Consider the following 22,722-nt stretch of genomic DNA (forward strand, 5'->3'; position numbering starts at 1 on the left):
CCCAGATTGATCACCATGCAGAGGGAGGCCTTGCCTACCCGACCAGGGCTCTGTGATCTATCACCACGCAGAGGGTGGCCTGGGCCTTCCTCTTTGGGGCAATCATGGGGCCCCCCTGTCCCCCTAATCGATCATCCAGCCAACCGGGGGCCTGGGCTGCCCTCTTTGGGTTGATCAATCACAGAGCCGCCTAAATCACGCCGCAGAGGGTGGCCTGGGCTTCCCTCTGCAGGGCAATTGTGGAGCGATGGCGGGGCCCCCCAACCAATCACATTGCACCCACCTTGGCTAGCTTGGCACCAGTGCATGTCATAGTGTGGTCGTCCAGAAGGTCATCCGGACATTCGTTCTGCTGTTTGGTCGATTGGTCGATTTGCATATTACGCTTTTATTATTATAGAAGATAAAAGTACCCAGTTGTTTTCACATTGCCTGTGGTTCCTTTCACACTCAACAGCAGGGCTGGATAGTTGCAATAGAGACTATGGCCCACAAAGCTTTCAATATTTAATATCTAGCCCTTCACAGAGTGTGCTGAGCCCTGCTCACTATAGAGAAAGGTAAAGGCCACAGCTAGCCTGGCAAAGAACCAGAAGCCCAAATACCTTATCTGAGAGTGATTCCTTCATATGCACTTCCTCTTTGTTTACTAATGGACTGGACTCTTGTTCAAGTGGACCAACTTTTGATCTAGCCAAACTTAAGAATTCACTAATGGAATCTTCTTTCTTTTCTTGTTTAGATGTATCCCATCTGGATTTTCTTGATTCTGAAAAGTAGGACATAAGACATAATATCAGAATTAGCAAGCAAAAAACGAGTTTTTCATTACAGCTCATTCAAGAACATCAGTGACCCTACTACAGGCCAGGCACTGTGCAAAGTGTTGGGCATGTGGCAGATGCTGAGGCAGAGTACCAACCCCAAACAGGACACATCTGGACCATTACAACATGAGCTAAGGTATCCATATGAGCAATTATGTTTATGAGAGGAGAGTTTGCACTATGTGTATCCTTAGGATTAGATGACCCTTTATTTCTGTCTTCCCAACAGAGCATGGTCAGCACATGGACCTGAGGAAGCCCTACTCACTGTCAGGCCCTCGGTGCTGTGGTACTTTTTCACTTGAGACTTGAGTTGTAGGCAAGGAAGCTGTCTCTGGGAGTGTCAGAAAGTTGAAGACTGAGTATTTGTCACGTTTCACTCTTGGTAAGCCAACTAAAGTTGAACTGGGGGTTGAAAAGAAAAAAATAAAATATAGATATAATTTTAATAACAACTGAGAATAAAATCTAATTCCTAGAAAGCTTATCATCTCGTGTGTTTCACCTGTAGCTCTTCTACTTGGATGTTTTCACTTGTCAAAGCAATTTAAGAATTTATAAAGGGTGACTTTAGTAACCATTAGTTTTTTCCTGAGTATAATAAGAGCTAGAATTTAACTTTGAAGATGGATTTCCATTAAGGAAAAGTTCCACTGCTAAAAATATAGCACAGGTTTGAACTGCGCAGGTCACTTATATGCAGATTCTTTCAATAGATACCGCAAATGTATTTTCCTTATGACTTCCTTAACATTTTATTTTCTCTAACTTACTTTATTGTAAGAATACAATATGTAATACATATACCATACAAAATAATATGACGACTGCTTATGTTACCTGTAAGGCTTCTGGTCAAAAGTACTGTTAGTAGTTAAGTTTTTGGGGAGTCAAAAGTAATACGTGAGCCCAGCTGGTGTTACTCAGTGGTTGAACATCAGCCCGTGAACTAAGAGGTCACGGTTCAATTCCCAGTCAGGGCACATGCTCGGGTTGCAGGCTTGATCCCCAGTAGGGGGCATGCATGAGGTAACCAATCGATGTTTCTTTCTCATTGATATTTCTATATCTCTATCCCTCTTCCTTCCTCTCTCTTAAATAAAATAAAATAGCCGAAACCGGTTTGGCTCAGTGGATAGAGCGTCGGCCTGTGGACTGAAGGGTCCCAGGTTCGATTCCGGTCAAGGGCATGTACCTTGGTTGCGGGCACATCCCCAGTGGGGGGTGTGCAAGAGGCAGCTGATGGATGTTTCTCTCTCATCAATGTTTCTAACTCTCTATGCCTCTCTCTTCCTCTCTAAAAAATCAATAAAATATATTTAAATAAATAAATAAATACATACATAAAATAAAAAACCTTTGGAATGAGAATTCATTGGACCTTTAAAAAAAAGAAGTTATAGCTCTAGCCGGTTTGGCTCAGTAGATAGAGCACTTGGCCTGTGGACCAAAGCGTCCCGGGTTCCATTCTGGTCAAGGGCACGTAGCTCAATTGCAGGCTCCTGGTCAGGGCTTGTGCAGGAGGCAACCAACTGATGTTATTCTCTCACATCAATGTTTCTCTCTGTCTTTCCCTCTCTCTTCCACTCTCTCTAAAAAATCAATGGAAAAATATCCTCGGGTGAGGATTTAAAAATAAATAAAAATAAATAAAGTGTAATTTGTTTAAAAAAGTTATACATGGACTTTTTACTGGGGGTGGGGGGGTGGGGGAATGGTGTCAGAGGCTCTAACTGCTTCATTGTTCAAGGGTCAACTGCGTACCTAAATCTTCTAACAAAGTCTCTGATTCAACTGTATATGCTTTCTTGGGGTGTTTATATTCAAATAAGAAGTACTAAGTTCTGCCGAAACCGGTTTGGCTCAGTGGATAGAGCGTCAGCCTTTGGACTCAAGGGTCCCAGGTTCGATTCCGGTCAAGGGCATGTACCTTGGTTGCGGGCACATCCCCAGTAGGGGTTGTGCAAGAGGCAGCTGATCGATGTTTCTAACTCTCTATCCCTCTCTCTTCCTCTCTGTAAAAAAAAAAAATCAATGAAATATATTTTTTAAAAAAAAAGAAGTACTAAGTTCTTATAAAAAATTATAAAACTTAAGTAACATTTTAAATGTAAACTGTATATGAATTACTAGAGGCCCAGTGCATGAATTATTAGAGGCCCAGTGCACGAAAATCATGCCCTGGAGGTGGGGGCATCCCTCAGCCCAACCTGTACCCTCTCGCAGTCTGGGAGCCCTTGGGGGATGTCCGACTGATGGCTTAGGACATCCTTAGCGCTGCCACAGAGGCAAGAGATGCTCTCGCCAACACCACTGCGCTTGCCAGCCATGAGCCCGGCTTCTGGCTGAGCAGCACTCCCCCTGTGGGAGTGCACTGACCACCAGGGAGCAGCTCCTGTATTGAGCGTCTGCCCCCTGGGTGGTCAGTGCGTGTCACAGCAACCAGTCGTTCTGCCACTCAGTAGATTTGAATATTAGTCTTTTATTATATAGCATAGGATTGAAAAAAGTGGCAAATTAGACAAGCATTAAGTTTTATTACTTGACATATCTGAGTTTTATATCTTCAATATGGAATAAGTTTGCTATCTGGATGTTTATTTTCTCAGTAACAAATTAATAGAAGTTAAATCTGCACAATTTGCAACTCAAGTAAGTTAATCTAGAAAAAGGGAATTTATATGAGCATATAAGAAGAAAAACAGCTTTAATATAGGGAATAAGTACTGATGGAAGGGGAGTTTTATCCAACTTACTCTGGATAAGGGTCAGGGACATTAAACCTCTTACATAGAAGCTTGTCAGGATGCCATTCAAATGTGTCTCGGGTGAGCTTCCCAAACATCTTCATCTTCACAGCCGACTGCTTGTCATTGACATCATTCTGGGAAAAGACATGCACTCTGTGTCATCAGGTGGTCACACAATTGACCTGACTGCTCTTCAGTTTAAAAGTTTCCAAGCAATTTTTCACAATTACACAACCAGTCATTCTACATTTTTGCTAAAGTACACTGGAAGCTAAAAACATAAACATAATTTATAATTTTACAATGCCATGTATATTTTGATCTTTTCACTGGGGGAATTTAAATATTTAGCTATGCAGTGTTTTGTGTGTATTTTTTTAGTTTTTTAAAAATCTTTATTGTTGAAAGTATTACATATGCCCCCTTTTATTCCCCATTGACTCCCCCTCCAGCCCACCTCCGCCCCTTACCCCAGGCCCTCCATCCCACTATCTGTGTCCATGGGTTATGCATATATGCATACAAGTCTTCAGTTGATTACTTCCCACCCACCTACCCTCCCCCACTTTCCCTCCAAGATTCCATACTGTTCCATGCTTCCATGTCTCTGGATCCACTCTGTTCATCAGTTTATTTTGTCAATTAGATTTTACATATGAGTGAGACAATGTGATACTTGTCTTTCTCTGACTGACTTAGTTCACTCAGCAGCTATGCAATGTTTTAATTTTAAAATGCACCCGGTAGGCCCTGGCCAGGTAGCTCAGTTGGTTAGAGCATTGTCCCAATACGCCAAGGTTCCAGGTTCAATCTTGGTCAGGGCACTTATAAGAATCAACCAATGAGCCCTAGCCAGTTTGGCTCAATGGATAGAGCGTCAGCCTGTGGACTGAAGGGTCCCAGGTTTGATTCTGGTCAAGAGCACATGCCCAGGTTGCGGGCTTGTTCCCCAGTGGGGGGTGTGCAGGAGGCAGCCAATCAATGACTCTCTCTCATCATTGATGTTTTTCTCTCTCTCTCCCTCTCTCCCTTCTTCTCTGAAATCAATAAAAATATATTTTTAAAAAAATAAAAGAATCAACCAATGAATGCATAAACAAGTGAAACAACAAATTGATGTTCCTCTCTCTCTCTCCTCCCCTTCCTCTCTCTCTCAAATCAATGAATAAAAAAATTTTTTTTAATGTACCAGGAGTGAGAAGGGGGCAGGAGTGGGGAGGAGAGGGTCAATGGAAGGAAGGGGAGTGTCTCTAATACTTTCAACAATAAATATAATTTTTTTTAAATGCACCAGGCGCCCTGGCTGGAGTGGCTCAGTTGATTGAGCGTCGCTCTGTGCATCAAAAGGTCACCGGTTCTATCCCTGGTCAGGATGTATATGAGAGGCAACTGATTGATGTTTCTCTTTCACGCGAGTGCGCTCTCTCTCTGTGTCCCTTCCTCTCTCTCAAAAAAAAAAATCAATAAAAACCTTTTTTTTTTTAAATACACCAGGTAGGGGCATCTGCACAGGGATGGGGGCGCCGTCGCCCCTCGGCTCCGCAGGCACTTTCGCAGGAAACTCCTCGCTGAGAGGCTGAGCTGTTGGGAGGGGCCCAAGTGGGCGCTTGAAGGAGTCAAGGTCAAGAACCACCTTGACTTCATTGTCTCAAAGGGAAAATGGTGGAAAATTCACCATCGCCATTGCCAAAGCGATTTATGGCTTTGTTCTTTTCTTAAGCTCCCAATTTGGCTTCATCCTGTATCTCGTATGGGCTTTTGTTCCCGAGTCTTGGCTGAACGCCTTAAGCTTGACCTATTGGCCTCAAAAGTACTGGGCAGTCGCAATGCCCGTCTACCTCCTAATTACCATAGTAATCGGGTATGTCCTCTTACATGGAGTAAACATGATGAGCACCTCGACACTCAACTCCATTCATACAGTCACAGATAACTATGCTAAAAATCAGCAGCAGAAGAAATATCAGGAAGAAGCCATCCCAGTGTTAAGAGATATTCCTATTAGCGAAGTAAATCAGATTTTCTTTCTGACTGCCAAAGAATCTTACACCAAAAACTGAGTTGTATATACACTACCATCAAACATTTATTGCAAGTTTTGGCATAATAATTTTGACCATAATTATCTCTCTTATTAATACCCAGTATTAAAATATTTTTTAAAATGTAAAAAAAAAAATAATAATAATAATAATAATAATAAAAATAAATACACCAGGAAGGGACATAATGGTAACAGACCTCTTGGTCTCGAGGAACTTCTACTTGATCTGAATCGTCGTCCTCCTTGGCATGAGTGAACCTGGAGGACAAGGTCGAATGGGAAGATGCATACAGCAGGGCTGCCCGAGCAAATTCCTCCCGTTCTCGGCCTCGCTCCCACTCTGTCATACTGGGATCCAGACAATGTTCCAGAGCATCTACGGTACAGAGAACAAGAAACCCCTTCACTCTTAGGAAAAACATGGGGCTTAAAGGGGGACACCTGGTGGCACCACTGGGTCCCTACAGATTTCACCAGAAACAAGTCCTCACGCTGGTTTTTAAGAGCATGGTGGGGAGGTACTTGACAGGTCATATTGCTCACTCTCTCAAAATGATGCTTCTTTTGAATTCTACTGCATACATCAGAGAAAAAAAATTGGGAACTAATGCTTGATTACATCTTCGAAACAAGGAACCTGTTACCATTCCCAGACATTAAGTTCATCCCAATTACATTCCTAAGTTTTGGCAGAAAAACATTCCTTTCTCTAACTTTCTTTATTTTTCTAACTTTTTTTTAATTTACCAAATAAACATTTGGGGTCTGGATTCTTAAGAGGGAGTTCAAGCACAGTACACAAAGATCTGCTTTGGAAAATCAAACCCTTTAAATTTGCTACCTCTCACAAGGACTGCTGGGTATAACAGTCAGCCCTCTCCCGTCTTGCCATCTTTATTTACTTCATAGATCAGAGTGATTTTTTTACCCTGTGTGATGGTTCAACAGCCAACTCTCCTCTATCAGTCAAATTTTAAACTATGATTAGGGCTGGGTGGGTACGACCTTAAGATAAGTGGAAGATGACCTTGTTCTCTTGTGTGAAATACAACACTTTCAGAGATCAAGCATTTGCAAACAGTAAATGGTCTGTAATTTAGCATTAGCCACCACCACGGCATGTTCTCTAATTAAACAGCTAGCTTCGGGACCTGAGATCAACAGGAACACAAGGCAACTGTCCTTCCTTCCTAAGGGCAAAAGCCAGGGCCTGAAATCTCTGCACTGTTTCCGGCAGAACGAAGCACACTGGCAGAGCAGGGTGCTTCAACTTTAAATCTCAGAATACCAAGAGCACTGCCGCTGGCTGAGACATGGGAGACCTAGGCCTAGCACCCACCTTTCTGACCCCGTTTCATATTTGCTAAAAACTTTTCATATCGCTTTTGCTTTTCTGGATCTTTGGCAAAAGGTTTGAAGTTGCTGGCTTTTGTGGTGACCGTCCCACCACTCAATGCCGTGTGCCAAGAGCCGTGTCCGACGTCTGGAGAGGGCGGCTGGGCTCTGCTGCTTGCGGCATTCTGGGCCAGACTCAGGGCCCTGAGTTGAGCTGCTTTAAGGTCAGTTGCCTGCTTCATTTCTTTGAATCTCTCTTTATCTTTTTGGGACAGAAATTCTAACACTGAAGTAGCTGAACCTAAATAAAAACAATAATAGGAAGAGATGAAAAGTAAGACAAATTTACTTACATTTTTCTGTACATACACTTTCAATATCACACATTCATGTAATTAGTGTACTTTACATTTAGTGTTTCATCTGTATTCAAATTACCCCTGTAATCTAGACAGTAATAAAATCTAAGCCCATTTTACAGTTGGTAAAAATGGAGGTTACTACTTGGATGTTTATCAGGCCAGTGAGTGGTCCCTGAAAGAGGAAGCTGACATCTCGAACTCCAGACCTCCAGTCCCTGGTGGCCTCCATTTCCACAGTCCTGCTCAGCACAAGCTCCGGTTCAGAGCAGTTACCCATCACGAACACACTCATGTCACAAATGCTCACTGAGCACTCACTCCATGCCACACACTGACCTGGAGCTGGAGGACAATGCAGACAAGGTCTTGCTCTCACAAATGAGGCAGAAGGACATTAAAGAAGCCAAAAACCAACAGCAGAGGAATGCTATGAGAGCAGTACTATGGGGAAAAATAGGGTGATGTGATTGAGGGTGGCTTAAGTGAGAGGGCTAGCTGTGGGGGTGGAGGGAGAGATAACTAGCTTATATGGTGGGCGGGGAAAGCCTGGAAGGTCCCTCTAAAGCAGGCGTCCTCAAACTACGGCCCGCGGGCCACATGCGGGTGTTTTTGCCGTTTTGTTTTTTTACTTCAAAATAAGATATGTGCAGTGTGCATAGGAATTTGTTCATAGTTTTTTTTAAAACTATAGTCTGGCCCTCCAACGGTCTGAGGGACAATGAACTGGCGCCCTGTTTAAAAAGTTTGAGGACCCCTGCTCTAAAGAGATAATATTTGAGGTAACCTCTAAATAAAAAGAAGAAGCCAAAATATAAGGGAAGGCCCAGCTGGTATGGCTCAGTGGTTGAGCGTCAGCCTATGAACCAGAAGTTCAGGGTTCGATTCCCAGTCAGGACACATGCCCAGGTTGCAGACTTGATCCAAGTGTGGGGCATGCAGGAGACAGCTGATTGATTCTCTCTCATCACTGATGTTTCTATCTCTCTCTCCTTCACCCCTCCTCTCTGAAATCAATAAAAATATATTTTTAAAAAGGAAGAAGTACTGGTGGCCCTGGCCAGGTAGCTCAGTTGGTTAGAGAGTCATCTCAATATGCCAAGGTTGTGGTTCAATCCGGTCAGGGCATATACAAGAATCAACCAATGAATTCATAAACAAGTGGAACAAAAAAATCAATGTCTCTCTCTCAAATCAATAAATAAAAATAAACCAAAAAAAAATAAGTACTAGATCATTTTAAGGGGAATAGTGATATAATTTGGTTCACCTAGCTACTGTTGAGGGGAATGGACTGACGAGGACAAATTCAGTCCAATCAGGAAGCTACTGCAATAGTCCAGGTGAGAGTAGATGGGCACTCAGACCACGGGGAAGCAGCAGAAATGCAGAAAAGTACATGGGGTAGAAATGAGAGGACTTGCTGTGGATAGGGTCAGCGGAGGGAAGGAAGAAGAGGAGCTAAGAACTAGAATTCCTACATTCTGATCTGAGCAGTGGGTCACATTTACTGAGAAGGCGAAGACTGGAGAAAAAGCAAGTTTGGGGAAAGAAGTGGGAACCAAGACTTCTGTTTGGGTCTCTCATATCTGAGATACCTGTTAGGCTCCCAAAGGGCAAGTACAAGTTCATCTTGCTTAGTGGGTCTTTCTGCTCCAACATACAGGGGATTCTCTACATCTGCCCACACATTCACATGCATTCATTCCTTTCAGGCTTTCAGGGAAGTGCTGCAGAACCCTTTCCCCTGAGGAAAACATCCTATTCCCAGGCTGTGCAAAGAAAGTGAAGGTACACATGTCCCTAGTCTTCGCAACATTGCTGAACAATTATTAAAATCTGAAAACTGCTGAGCTTAAGATAAGGGTTGTAATTTCAATGACATAACTGAAACTAATGGTGGGAAACAAGTCTTAAGAAGTAAAGGATGTACACTTACGTTTATGTACAATAAACAATTTTATTCCCAGTTTGGGAATACAAAATCATGGGAAGTTTCAATGGGAAAACATCTTTCCATTTTGATTTTGATCACTCAGATTATTATCAATTTAATGACTTTAATCTTCTCCATGACACATACCTTGAATAGGTGTTTCTCCTAGCAACTCTCCCCGCTTGGAGGCATTCAGTTGGTGTCTACTCTGTGTCCCTGGGTCATGTATTGACTTTCCAGCTGATTCTGATAACACTTGAAGTAAGTGGGAGTTCTCTGAGGTTGCAGCTACCACAGGTCTGAAATAATGCACTGGTCGATAGTCTCTTGGCAATTCAGGTGGTGGATAAATCTTTAAAAAAAACCACAGAGAACAAAATTCTGAAAATACAGGCTGCAAGATGATGGTGATTGATTTAACCAAGAAAACCTGTTACCTCTGAGCGTTATCCACCCCAGCCTTTCCCAGGCTAACATTCAGAAGGTGGGTAGGCAGCAGTGGGAACAGATTGTCCCGGTGCCCAGCCAACATCCATTCTGGCTGTGGAGGGTCACCAGAACCACACTGTTCTAACAACCAGACATTTTTAATATCACCCCTGACCACTCTACACAGAGATGCTAATATGCATGTTTCATATAAGAACAAGAACGATGACAACAATAACATGATGTACAAGCCCACGTGCAGAACTGGCCCACTGTATATCAGAAATTTTAGAAAAGTATGGTTCAAGGTACAGAAAAAATATCTTTAAATAAGTTACTTTTAAATTCAGAAATGTTTTTCTGGTTGTTTCAATTCCAAATTGGAACTTTAGGCCTTAGTTTTTTTTATCTGAGGTATTTTTTAACATACTTTTTTATTGATTTCAGAGAGGAAGGGAGAGGAGAGAGAGAGAGAGAGAGAAACATCAGTGATGAGAGTGAATCATAGAGCGGCTGCCTCCTGCACGCCCCCTACTGGGGATCAAGCCTGCAATCCGGGCATCTGCCCTTGACTGGAATCGAACCCAGGACCCTTCAGTCTGCAGGCCGATGCTCTATCCACTGAGCAAAACCAGTCAGGGCTATGTGAGGTATTTTTAATTCAAAAGCTGACTGAGCCCTGGCTGGTGTGGCTTGGTTGTTTGGGCATTGGCTCATGCACAGAAAGGTTGCTGGTTCGATTCCTGATCAGGGCACATGCCTGGGTTGTGGGCTCAATTCCCAGCAGGAAGCAGCCAATCAATGTTTCACTCTCACATAGATATTTCTATGTTTCTATGTTTTTATGTTTTTGTCTCTCTCCCACTCCCTCTCAAAAAATATGAATTTAAAAAACAGCTGACTGAACTGAAATCAAAATATAGTATTTGGGAAACTCAGGCATTAATGATAGCAGAACATATAAGTTAAAAATAAAGTATTTCAAGAAGCATTTGAGATCTTTCTTCCTGGCATATGTCGTTAGTTTTGGCTCAAATAAACTCTTTATTTAAAAAATCTTTTTTTTTTTAAGTATTAGACATTTTTAAATGGTCTCTCTTGCTCAGTTGGTGTGGCTCAATCATTGAGCAATGACCTATGAACCAAGTCATGATTCGATTCCTGGTCAGGGCACATGCCCAGGTTTCGGGCTCAATCCCCCAGGAGGGGGAGTGCAGGAAGCAGCCAATTGATGATGATGTTTCTCTCTCCTCGATGTTCTATATCTCTCTCTCCTTCTCCCTTTCTCTCTCTGAAATAAATAAAAACATACTTTTTAAATAAGTAAATGGTCCCTCTTGCACTTGGTCTCTCTTGCACTATGGGCAGTCCTATGTAAGCTGTGTTCTAGATTTTTCAGCTGCCTGAAACCCTGAGCCTGTAACCAGTGACGCACTGATGCCCGCTGGCAGTAGTTCTCAGCCCCAGCTGCACACTGGGCTCACCTGAGGCTTTAAAGAGTAATGATGCCTGCGACCCACCCCACAAAGTCAGCAACAAATGGAGTTTCCCAAGTTTCCCAGATGGTTGTAAGGTTCCCAGGTGGTTCCCTGTAGGGAAGCACCTGGCATGATGAAAATCTATAGAAGAGTGGTATTATCTCTGTTAGGAAATACATTTTTCACCATCTTAACCTGACCACCTTCTCTGAAAAACAGACTCCCCAATCAGCCAGCAAACACCCTCATGTTACCAAGACACAAAAATCCAGCAGAGCATGGCAGAAAAGGGGTGCGTACACACACGTCTTCAAATCCTCCATCAGAGTCAAAGCATTTTAGAGGTGGGTTTTTAGCCACATATTTAGAAAACTTGCCTGTCTGTGAAAAAGTAGGTGAACATAGCACTCTTCTGAATCACTCACGCTCCAAGTGAGGAGCACCTCGGGAACCCCAGAGCCCATCTGTCCACTACGGCACTCTACCCTTCAGTGAACTTGTCTGTCTTGCACCCTCACTGAATAGGAGCTATTTGGCGGTCAGGACTTTGTCCTATTTATCCTTGAACCCTGAGTCAAATGAGTATTTCTCAAGCGTTTTTATGCTCCTGTTTCATAAATGTAAAAAACTCGCATTCTCCTTTGACATTTCTGTTAGTAATAACAGCTTAGTATGCACCCAACACTGTTTTAAATATATTCTGCTCATTATTACAATACATTAACTATTGCGACTAAACCAATGGCAGCTGCTGTAATGCCAAATGCAGTTTCTCAGGCTGCACTGCTCCTGGACAACCCAGTTCTGGAGAACCACAGGCCAAGACAAATGTTTGCTGAATGAAAAACAAGAAGCCCATTACGCCAACAAAATAAATGCCAGGAGCCTCTCCTGAGCTATTAGCACCAACTAACTAGAGATGTCCACCTAGGAACAGGTGACTCTGAGGGGTGTTAAAGAGCACCACTTGGCCCTAACGGTCTGGCTCAGTGGATAGAGCGTCGGCCTGCGGACTGAAAGGTCCCAGGTTCGATTCCGGTCAAGGGCATGTACCTTGGCTGTGGACACATCCCCAGTAGGGGGTGTGCAGAAGGCAGCTGATCGATGTTTCTCTCTCATCAATGTTTCTACCCTCTCCCTTCATCTCTGTAAAAAATCAATAAAATATATTTTTTTAAAAGAGCACCACTTGGCTAAGCTGTAACAAAATCCCATAAAAACAGGACTATCTGAAAAAACGCACAGAGTTCTCCCCAGACTTGACCTGCATGTACGTGGTTTCTCTCCCTCCTGCTTGCCCAGCAAGGAGCCCAGGGAACCTCGTCCACATTAATGCCTCAAGCGTTGAGGAGGATTCAGGGCTGTGGGTCATTACAGCTTTTTGAAAGTTTCCTAATTTTCCTTAAATTACATTGTCCCTAGAATTTTATCAATTCCATTCTCCCACCAGTTTCTAACGTAATTTTTTTTAATGGAAAAAAACTACTCACTCTAAGTCTGGATTTAAAAGATCAGCAATTAGCCCCAACCGGTTTGGCTCAGTGGATAGAGCGTCAGCCTGCGGACTCAAGGGTCCCAGGTTCGATTCCGGTCAAGGGCATGTACCTTGGTTGCGGTTACATCCCTAGTAGGGGGTGTGCAGGAGGCAGCTGATCGATGTTTCTCTCTCATCGATGTTTCTAACTCTCTATCCCTCTCCCTTTCTTCTCTGTAAAAAATCAATAAAATATATTTTTAAAAAAATAAAAAATAAATAAAAGATCAGCAATTAGCTGTTTTGAATACAATGTGGCTACTGACTGCCATTTCTAATACAGGATATGTTTTCCTCAATCGTTAGTAACTATGCTGGTGCTTTTGAAAACAGAATTTACTTATCATTCCAGTTGTTGATATAACTCAGCAAATATTTTAAGTACTAAAACCAGTAAAAAGTAAAAAATAAAAACTCTTACTTTCTTAGAAGACAAAGATTTAGAAGCCAAGGAAAATCCATCCAATATTTTGCCAATGTATCGAAGATCTTTTTCTGATTCTACAAAATGATATCATTGATTAAATTCAGAAGTATAGATAAGAAAAAGACAAAGACGTCAGCTTTTAATCTCTAAGCACACAAAGGCTACAAGTCACCCGTGATATCACACGGAGATAGCAGTAAAGGAGGAAATACCTCTGTTGACTCCGGCAGCCAGCCCCACACCGCCCACAGTGCTTAGGCTGCCCAGGACCCAAGGCTATGGCCTCCAGAAAAAGGTGCTTGAAGTCCTAAGCTAAGGGGCACCAAAACATATACTCTGTGGAGTAAAAGATCTCAAGAAAAACCATAAAGAGAACAAGGACAGATGAAAGTAAAAATCCTAACTGTGAGAGGGTCATTTCTAAAACCAGGTGAAGAACCATGAGACTACCTCCCAATTTTCTTAGCAACCATCCAAATAGGATACCAAAGGCAATGCAACCAGGTCAGCCGGTAACCTAATCTTAGTACAAATTAAAAGGCACTTTTGTCTTTTTCTCAAGTGAAATTCTAATAAGAGATAAAGATCACTAATTCGGGAAACAAAGTGACCAACGCCCTCTGACTTAAAGCCAGGGGTCCTCCACTGGGCGCAGAGACAACCCGATCGGCAAAGGCTCTTTGATCACCAAGGATTTCCTGCGCACAGTGGTTCTGCTGCATTTTCTGTAGCCACAGGCCGTGCCCACGACCACCACGAGCACTGACACAGCTGGTGTCAGTCCTCAAGCTGGGGTTCAGCCCGCAGTGCAGGTGGGCCTGAGGCTTTCCGCCGCCGGCAGCACTGCAAGGCCAGGCAACTATCCTCCCCCACACAATCACTCCGTACTTCAACTCCTGTTGAACTTCTGTACCAGCTTCCGGAAGTTCTTAGGATTCTGTAAGGTGATTTGTGATTAAATTTCACATTCTTGTCACTTTGTATTCTTTTAAAACCCTACAGTTTTACTTTTATGAATTATACATACAGCAAATGTGCATAAAGAGCCATGAGGATATTTATTATAGCCCTATGGATCAAAGACAAAAGTAAGAACCATTATGACTGGCTAACTAGAGATTTACTCAGTGAAAAACCATAAGGTCACCCTGGTCAGGTGGCTCAGTCGATTGGAGCATTGTCCTATCCATCAAAAAGTTGCGGGTTCGCCCTAACGGGTTTGGCTCAGTGGACAGAGCGTTGGCCTTCGGACTCAAGGGTCCCAGGTTCGATTCCGGTCAAGGGCATGTACCTTGGTTGCAGGCACATACCCAGTAGGGGGTGTGCAGGAGGCAGCTGACCGATGTTTCTCTCTCATCGATGTTTCTAACTCTCTATCCCTCTCCCATCCTCTCTGTAAAAAAAATCAATAAAATATATATTTTTTAAAAAGTTGCAGGTTCGACTTCCAGTCTGGGTCAATTAAAGAAAGAAAAATCATAAGGTCAAAGCTGTAGAGATCATGTAGCCCTAGGGGTGGGAGAGAAGAGGCAGCCAGCTATGGAAGAGAGAAGGAGGGGGCGACAGCCTCTGGGGTAAAGGGAGCTGGGGAGCTCAGGGAGAGACACCTACCCAAGCTCAATGCAGGAAGGGGTGGGATGAATCAGTCGGGCAAAAGTGTTCTATAAAGGAAAAGCCCTGGCCTGTGTTGCTCAGTGCTTAGAGCATCAGTCCTTGCCCCAAAGGGTAGAGGACCAACCAAAGTGTTGAGGATTTGATTCCTAGTCAAGGGCAGGAAACTGGGTTGTAGGTTCAATCCCAGGCCTTGGTCTGGGCAAATGCAGGAGGCAACCAATTGATGTGTCTCTCTCTCATTGATGTTTCTCTCTCTGTCTCTCCCCCGGCCTTCCACATTCTCTAAAAATCAATGGAAAAATGTCCTCAGGTGAGGATTAACAACAACAAAAATATCTTTGGGTGAGGATTAACAATAAATAAATAAATATGTATATTTATTACAGTTTAGTAATTATTATACAACATGTTATGTTAATAACATCAAATTATGTTCATATATTGATATAATTAATAATTAATAATTAGCATTTAATAGAACCTATATTAACATATTATAACATTAATATATATTATATAACTTCTTGTACGTTATAAAGATACGTTAGTAGAAAATTTTGAAAATATAAAGATAAAGCAAAAAATATAAAAGAATGCAAAAGGGAGAAAATAAAAGTAGTCTATCACCCAGAGGTAATTCCAACTAACATTTGGGAGCACACCCTTCCAGCATCTTCTGTGGCAAAGATGGCAGGCCGCTCACTTACAGAGTGCTGGCTGTGTGCCAGGCAAGGTCAAGCCCTTTACGTACATTACAACCTCCATGGGACACTTACGCCATTGTCATGCCCACTGTCCAGGCAAGGATGCCGAGGCACAAAGAAGTTAAGTAGCTTGTACTGAAACCCAGGCAAGCAGTCTTCAGAGTTTGTGTTCACAACCATTAAGCAAACTACCTCCTAAAAACTGTTTTACACCTGCCTTTTCTCTTCTAGAAATGTAAAATGGCATCATTTTGGGGAGTGATGCTTAGAGTATTTCAACAGTATGGTTTTATATGTATTCTACAAGAGTTAGATCAAATTTTATCTGACTATAGCTACATATGTCTGAATAGATTGTTTTTCATCTCAGCTCTTGCCTCCTAACTTTATTTGGGTGATTATTATTGTAACTGAAGAATAAATAGTAGGTGCCATTTAATCAGCCTTTGAGGCAGGAGCCAAACACAGTTATGCCATTTAATCCTCATACTACTTGAGAGTGGATTTTAAATATGTTTTTATTGATTTTTAGAGAGAGAGGAAGGGAGAGGGAGAGACAGAATTATCAATGAGAGAGAAACATTGACCAGCTGCCTCCTGCATGCCCCCTACTGGGAATTGAGCTCAAAACCCGGACATGTGCCCTAACCAGGAATTGAACTGGTAACCTCTTGGTTCTTGGGTCAATGCTCAATCACTGAGCCACACCAGCTAGGCCAGAGAGAGGATTTTATCCGCACATTACAAATGATGCCCAGAGAGGTTACAAGCCTTGCCCAGGGCCACACAGCTGGGCAGGAGAAAGCAGGGATCCAAATTCAGGTCTGATTGGTTCCAAATCTTATGCTACAAATACCTATGTAGCCCTGCCTCCTCCCTACACCTTTTCTGGATTGAAAATTTAAAATACTTCCGGCCCTGGCCAGGTAGCTCAGTTGGTTAGAGTGTCCTCCCAATACACCAAGGTTGCAGGTTCCATCCCTGGGCCAGGGCACATGCAAGACTCAACCAATGTATGAATAAATAAGTGGAAAAACAAATCGATGTTTCTCTGTCTCTACCCCTCCCTCTCTCTCTCAAAAAATCAATCAATCAATCAATAAATAATTGAAATACTACCTAGATTCTGAATCACTATAGACTCTGACGTGAAATTCAAGTTGTGTTGACAGATGTCTACCTCTTTGCCCAATAAGAGCCCCCTAAGAGCCAGGGACACAGTAGAAGACAGGCTGGCTGCCAAGCTCCATCTTCCTATGGGCTCTCAGTATTCCTACCACCCGGTCACCACATCTGGCCTTCACACCTACTGCTGGAGTTGGCCTCCTTTGACCACCTGCCTTGTTCCTCGAGCTGGAAGTGCTTCCCTCTGACCACACACTTGCTCCTTCCCTGATTCCAGACCTCTTCTTCCTCCCCTCCGTGGCCCTGCCTTGCTAACTGGTTTTGGCTTTGACCTATTCTTTTTTTTTTTTTTTAATAGGAGTGAATTAATCTTTTCTTTTTTTTATGTGTGGTTTTTTGTTTGTTTTTTTTTGTTTTGTTTTCATTTCTTGTTTGTTTGTTTTTATTTTAGAGAGAGAGGAAGGGAGAGGAAGAGAGAAACACCAGCTACCTCCTGCATGCCACCTACTGGGAATCAAACGGGTGACCTCTTGGTTCATGGCTCGATGCTCAACCACTAAGCCACACTGGCCTGGCAGCTGTGACCCATTCTAAATCCTGCCTCTGTCTTACTTTCCACAATGGGCGTCTCTTCTTCTAACTTTGTTTCTCAATCTGCATCTTTGACCAAAAACTCCCTACTCCTTGGAGGCTGACACTGCAGTATCAAGCTTGCCATCCCTTCTTCCCTACCATCAGTTGTGGGTCTATGGAATCACCTTTCTGACTTTGATATTGCTTGGGCGCTGTCCAGCCATAGAGTCCATCTCCAGGCTCCTCGTCCTTCAAAATGGTGTCATACTTGGATAGAGTTTCTGTTGCATAGATATCATCATCTTCCTCTTCCAGGGCACCAACACCAAAAGCCTTCAAAACAAGGTTTCAAACAGCAATACAGGTTTAGATATGTCTGCACTGAAGGATAAAGCTACTTTAACAATGTAATTGAACAGCCCACATTAGCACGGTAAGATCACCAAGAGAGAAGCAAATGGGAGGCCCAGATTAATACACAGACTCCAGTCCTGTAGATGTGAATGCCATGCCCAGCAGCAGCTATGGGTCCGGGTCCTGCAGCTATGGGTCCGGGTCCTAGCACGGGCAGAGGAATGGAGAATGCATGCAAGCAGCAGTGCAGGAGGAGAAATGGGGCCTCTAATTGGGAAAGGAAGAGTGTTCATCTGCTGTTCAGTATGGCCTGGGACAGAGCTGGTGACCAGGGCCTGGAGACCACCACTACTGTAACAGCCACTGTAAGAACTCCTAATCTTTGCGGGAAATGACCTCCAAGTATCTCTTTCTGTTAAAAGAACTGGAAAAAACAATAATGACATTTTCTAAATGTAGCTTAGAAAGAAAAGGTAATAATGACATTTCCTAAATGTAATTTAGGAAAGAACCTCTGAATCAATCTGAGAGGACAGGCAGTCAGGAAAAGCTCTCCATCTCCTCAAAGGTACAAAGCAAGTCTCCCATATGAAACTTGCACCTACACTCCCAACTTAAGGCTGGCGGCACTAGGAAATAGTCCAGGAGGTAGTCAAACTTAGACCTGAACTTGGAGAAGCAGACTGAAATTCAACTATTAACTAAACCAAAAGGGTAAGTGTGATTTTCTGCTCAGCCCCACAAGAGTGTGAAAAACTAGTCCTCACTCCTGGGAACACACAAACTCCACCAAGAGCATAGGTTACAGGATCTCAGCAGTAAATATTAAAATCACGAAGGTATACTTTACATATCTTCAGAACAAATCCCAAGGAAAATATGACCACTTTGAGGTCTTCATGTAGTCAATCAATAATGAGTGCCCTACTATGGGGCAAGTATAATAAGGAGTATTCTCATTTGTCAATAGCTCCATGTTTATAAAACAGAAACACTTACCTGGCCTGAAATTCCCAATTTTCTCCCTTTATTCACTCCAATATCTCCAAGAAGATTGCTGGTTCCCTCGGGTCTCCCACTGAAAAGATTAAGATGTTCTCCTGAAGCTCCAAACAGCGCTTGGTGGGGATCCAGACCCTTGTAAGCCAGTCCATGTACATTATCTTTAGGTGTGAAATCCACAGGCATGACATCCTTGGGTGCAAAGGTCACATTTTCTAGCAGGTAGTCATCATCTTCATCCTATTTAAAAAGTGGAATGAAGGTGAGTCACTTGCTGGCGCAAAGTAAGCCTATAAAATACTAATTTCAAATGCAGTGATTCATTCCAAACAGAACATTTACCAAATTTTAATTTCCACTATTACAAATCACTACATCAAGTCCCTGATCAAATGATACTAACACAAGTAATTCCATTTTAAGAATCTAAACAGACTTGGGCTATCTATGGTGCTGGCAGGCATATTGCTGAACACATTATCTGACATTATGAGGATAGTTTCAGGGTATGGGTATTTCACTGCAATGGGATATGATTCATTTCAAAAATTGTTTCTGCCTTGGCAGGTGTGACTCAGTGGTTGAGCATCAACCCATGAACCGGAGGTCACCGGTTCAATTCCCGGTCAGAGCACATGCCCGGGTTGCCAGCTTGATCCCCAGTAGGGGGCATGCAGGAGGCAGCTGGTCGATGTTTCTATCTCTCCCTCTCCCTAAAAAATCAATTATATATATATATATTTTTTTAAAAAAATATATATATATATTTTATTGATTTTTTACAGAGAGGAAGAGAGAGGGATAGAGAGCCAGAAACATCGATCAGAGAGAAACATCGACCAGCCGCCTCCTGCACACCCGCTACCGGGGATGTGCCTGCAACCAACGAACATGCCCTTGACCGGAATCGAACCTGGGACCCTTCAGTCCGCAGACCGACGCTCCATCCACTGAGCCAAACTGGATTCGGCTATATATTTTTAAAATCAATTTGTAAAATTTCACCTTCATGAAGTAACAAATGCTACAGTCATCCCATATAATACCTCAGATCCTTCCGAGCCTCCCGGAGGTAATGCACAGCCATAGATTTTCACTCCAGGATCTGTACAAGAGATTTCAAATGCATCAATCATGAGCCACTGAGAATATAGAAATCCGAGCTGCTGAAACTCTTTAGAGGTACACGGCTGCCCTTGTAAAAGGTGCTACAGCCTTAGGGTTGGAGACTGATCACGCAGAAGCTGTTTTCCCCCAGCCCTTGCCCCCTCTGCACTCTTACAATGTGAGAAATGAGTAACCACTACTCCTCTAGCACTAGGGAGAACCTAAAGTAATTATTGCTGCTTCTAAGAGGTCATAGTCTGGCTGGGGAGACCAGGGGCAAGAAATAGAAAATAATCCCATTAAATTGTGACACAGTTTTGGCAGAAGTAGGAAACAGTCTCCTGATGGGAAAGTAAACGAGTACAATTCTTCCAGAAAGCTATTTCACACTACACACAAAAACCCTTAAAATACCTGCATACTACCCAGCAATTTCATTTCTAGAAACATGTAGCCATTACAAAGTATTAGGGCCAGGCCGGTGTGGCTCAGTGGTTGAGCACTGACCCAGAAACCAAGAGGTCACCAGTTCGATGCCTGGTCAGGGCACATGTCTGGGTTTCGGGCTGGATCTCCAATACGGGGACGTGCCGGAGGCAGCCGATTAATGATGTTCCTCTCTCATTGATGTTTCTATTTCTCTATCCCTCTCCCTTCCTCTCTCTCTAAAAATCAATAAAAACATTAAAAAAAAAAAAAAGTATTAGGGCCCTGGCTAGGTAGCTCAGTTGGCTAGAGCATCATGTCCCAATACCCCAAGGTTGTGGGTTCGATCCCTAATCAGGGCACACATAGCATCAACCAATGAATGCATAAATAAGTGGAACAACAAATCAATGTTTCTCTCTCTCAATAAACCAATAAATTTTTTAAGAAGTATTAGGATTAGGGTTAATGACAATCAATATACATACCAGGTTTTTGTCGGCGTGGTCTTCTCTTTACTCGGGGACCAATCCCTTGTCCTTCCTTCCAACCCATTTTTCTCAGCAATTCAAAACCAACAGATAATCTAGGATATCAAGGCATTGGAAATGAACTTCTTTTTATAACACTAGAGAACAGCAGGAAGTAAGCAGCCTTTTGAGTTCCTGCCCAGCTCAAAATCTTGTCCTACCTGAACCCTTCCCCCCATTCATGTTAGAACTGCATGGCCTTGCCATTCTGGACATGATCTGGATGACTGGACTTGGGGTGGATGTCTGACCTGGGGAAGCTGATCAGATGCCTTTTCTCCTGTGCCAAGAACAGGCACATAGGGACTCCACATGGTCCTTATCAATCATGGGGCGTGGGAAACCACGACAGTCTAAGGCTGCCATATCAGGCCACGTGGCCAGGAGCAGAACAAGGAGGTATGCAGAATGAGCGGGTAGAATGAGGCTGGAGATCTAGAGCACTCCGTGCACTAACAATGCAAGACCCTTTTGGGAAAACCCCCCTTTGCACTCAAGTTAGGCTAAGAAGGCTTGTCCTACTTGCAACCAAGCTTTCCCTAAGTAAGATCATCATATATATGCAAAGCAGTAATTTCAAGATCAGAAAAGTCAAAATTAAATTCTTCTCACGTTGCTGGCGTTATGAAGTCATCAAGCAGAGTGGCTCCAGGAATAGGGGCAGTAGCAGCTGCTAACTGCCTGGCCTTTTCTCGTATTCTATCTTTGGTTTTGGAAGCAAAATCATCTGTGGTAACAATTGCTTTAGGTGCTATCCCAAATTCACTAAGATCCTTTAAAAAAAAAAATCAAACAAAATTACTTCATTATTTGGGAAGTGATTAAACATGATGCATCACGTAGCTTTAGTTCTTTAAAAAATTAAGCCCTGGACAATGTTCCTCAGTGTTTGGAGTGTTGGGCCGTTCTCGGGTTCAATTCCCAGTCAAGGACATGTACCTGGGTTGCAGGTTCGATCCTTGGCCCTGATCTGGGCGCATGCAAAAAACAACCAATGGATGTGTCTCTCTCACATCAACATTTCTCTCTCCTTTTCCTCCCTCCCTTCCACCCTATCCAAAAAATCCTCAGGTGAGGATTAACAAAAAAACAAACAAAAAGTTAAAAACACAAAACTGAGTTTGGGATCAGGTGAGCGGCTGACTTTACACACTGACTTGATACCCTCACATAAGGCCAGTGGCCAAGTGAAAAGGAAAATGGGGGTGCTTGCAACCTAGTTCAGAATCTGGTTAAAACTGTAGTCTTACTTCCTCACTCTGACTGAACATGGGCAGAGCTGCAGAGCCTAACCCCAAGGCCCCGCCACAGCTGACTTGGGCGGAGCTGAGGGTCCCCACCACAGGAGGAGATATGTAGGTCAGAGCCTCCCCACAAGTTCAGTTCAGGCTTTGGATCTGGAATTCCCCTGGACTAGCAGATCTGCGAAATAAAGGTTAAACTTTCCTCCCTCTTTCCTCCCTCCCTCCCTCTCCCTTACCCTCTGAAATCAATAAAAATATATTTTAAAAAAAAAGAAGAAGAAGAAGAGAGCCTGGGGCCTCACTGGCATTTAGACTTCTTGTTAATGAGATATGTTTCCTTCAGGATTATGCTAGTGAGACAGGAAGGGGCCTTCCCCTTACCTCTTACCTGCAGCCTAAAACATGCTGATATAAGTATTTTATTGCATCTTTATCACAAATGAATCCATGACTAGGTTTTAAGTTAAGAGGAGTTTAATTTTAAAACAAAATGGAGCACACCCTACAAGGTTGGCCAGACTACTTTAGAACCCTCCATCAGCCCCCTTATCTAAGAAGTTTACAGTCTTAACAATTTACGTTTTAACAATGTGCCCAGCCCTAGCCAGTTTGGCTCAGTAGATAGAGCGTCGGCCTGCGGACTGAAAGGTCCAAGTTCGATTCTGGTCAAGGGCACTGCCCAGGTTGCTGGCTCGATCCCCAGTAGCGGGTGTGCAGGAGGCAGCCGATCAATGATTCTCTCTCATCATTGATGTTTCTAGCTCTCTCTCCCTCTCCCTTCCTCTCTGAAATCAATAAAAACAAACACACAAAAAAACAATGGGCCCAGGTGCCTACACAAGGCTTCCTTTCACTCTTTTCTCTTGCACTCACTGCTCAAAGCGCAGTGTGCGTGAGTTACTGTGAAAGGCTGTAGACTTGTCT

At 43.1% G+C, this 22,722-nt stretch overlaps 1 protein-coding gene and 1 pseudogene across 3 annotated transcripts in view; one reads left to right on the forward strand and one right to left on the reverse strand.

Annotated features, from left to right (window-relative positions):
* Positions 1-22,722, reverse strand: part of GPATCH1 (G-patch domain containing 1) — a 52,812-nt gene that overhangs the window by 15,453 nt on the left and 14,637 nt on the right. For all 3 annotated transcript variants that reach the window (XM_008139779.3, XM_054710982.1, XM_054710983.1), the window contains exons 4-15: positions 21,167-21,327; positions 20,513-20,610; positions 19,538-19,596; positions 18,489-18,731; positions 17,321-17,468; positions 13,114-13,193; positions 9,399-9,603; positions 6,961-7,257; positions 5,819-5,997; positions 3,584-3,711; positions 1,096-1,232; positions 606-769 (exon numbers count right to left, since the gene is read on the reverse strand). In XM_008139779.3, coding sequence (XP_008138001.2) covers positions 606-769; positions 1,096-1,232; positions 3,584-3,711; positions 5,819-5,997; positions 6,961-7,257; positions 9,399-9,603; positions 13,114-13,193; positions 17,321-17,468; positions 18,489-18,731; positions 19,538-19,596; positions 20,513-20,610; positions 21,167-21,327 — 1,899 coding nt within the window. The remainder of the gene's footprint in view (positions 1-605; positions 770-1,095; positions 1,233-3,583; positions 3,712-5,818; positions 5,998-6,960; positions 7,258-9,398; positions 9,604-13,113; positions 13,194-17,320; positions 17,469-18,488; positions 18,732-19,537; positions 19,597-20,512; positions 20,611-21,166; positions 21,328-22,722) is intronic.
* On the forward strand, positions 5,237-5,747 carry LOC103284472 (phosphatidylinositol N-acetylglucosaminyltransferase subunit P-like; annotated as a pseudogene).

Source organism: Eptesicus fuscus, chromosome 21 (genome assembly GCF_027574615.1).
Source record: "Eptesicus fuscus isolate TK198812 chromosome 21, DD_ASM_mEF_20220401, whole genome shotgun sequence".
Classification (NCBI taxonomy): domain Eukaryota; kingdom Metazoa; phylum Chordata; class Mammalia; order Chiroptera; family Vespertilionidae; genus Eptesicus; species Eptesicus fuscus.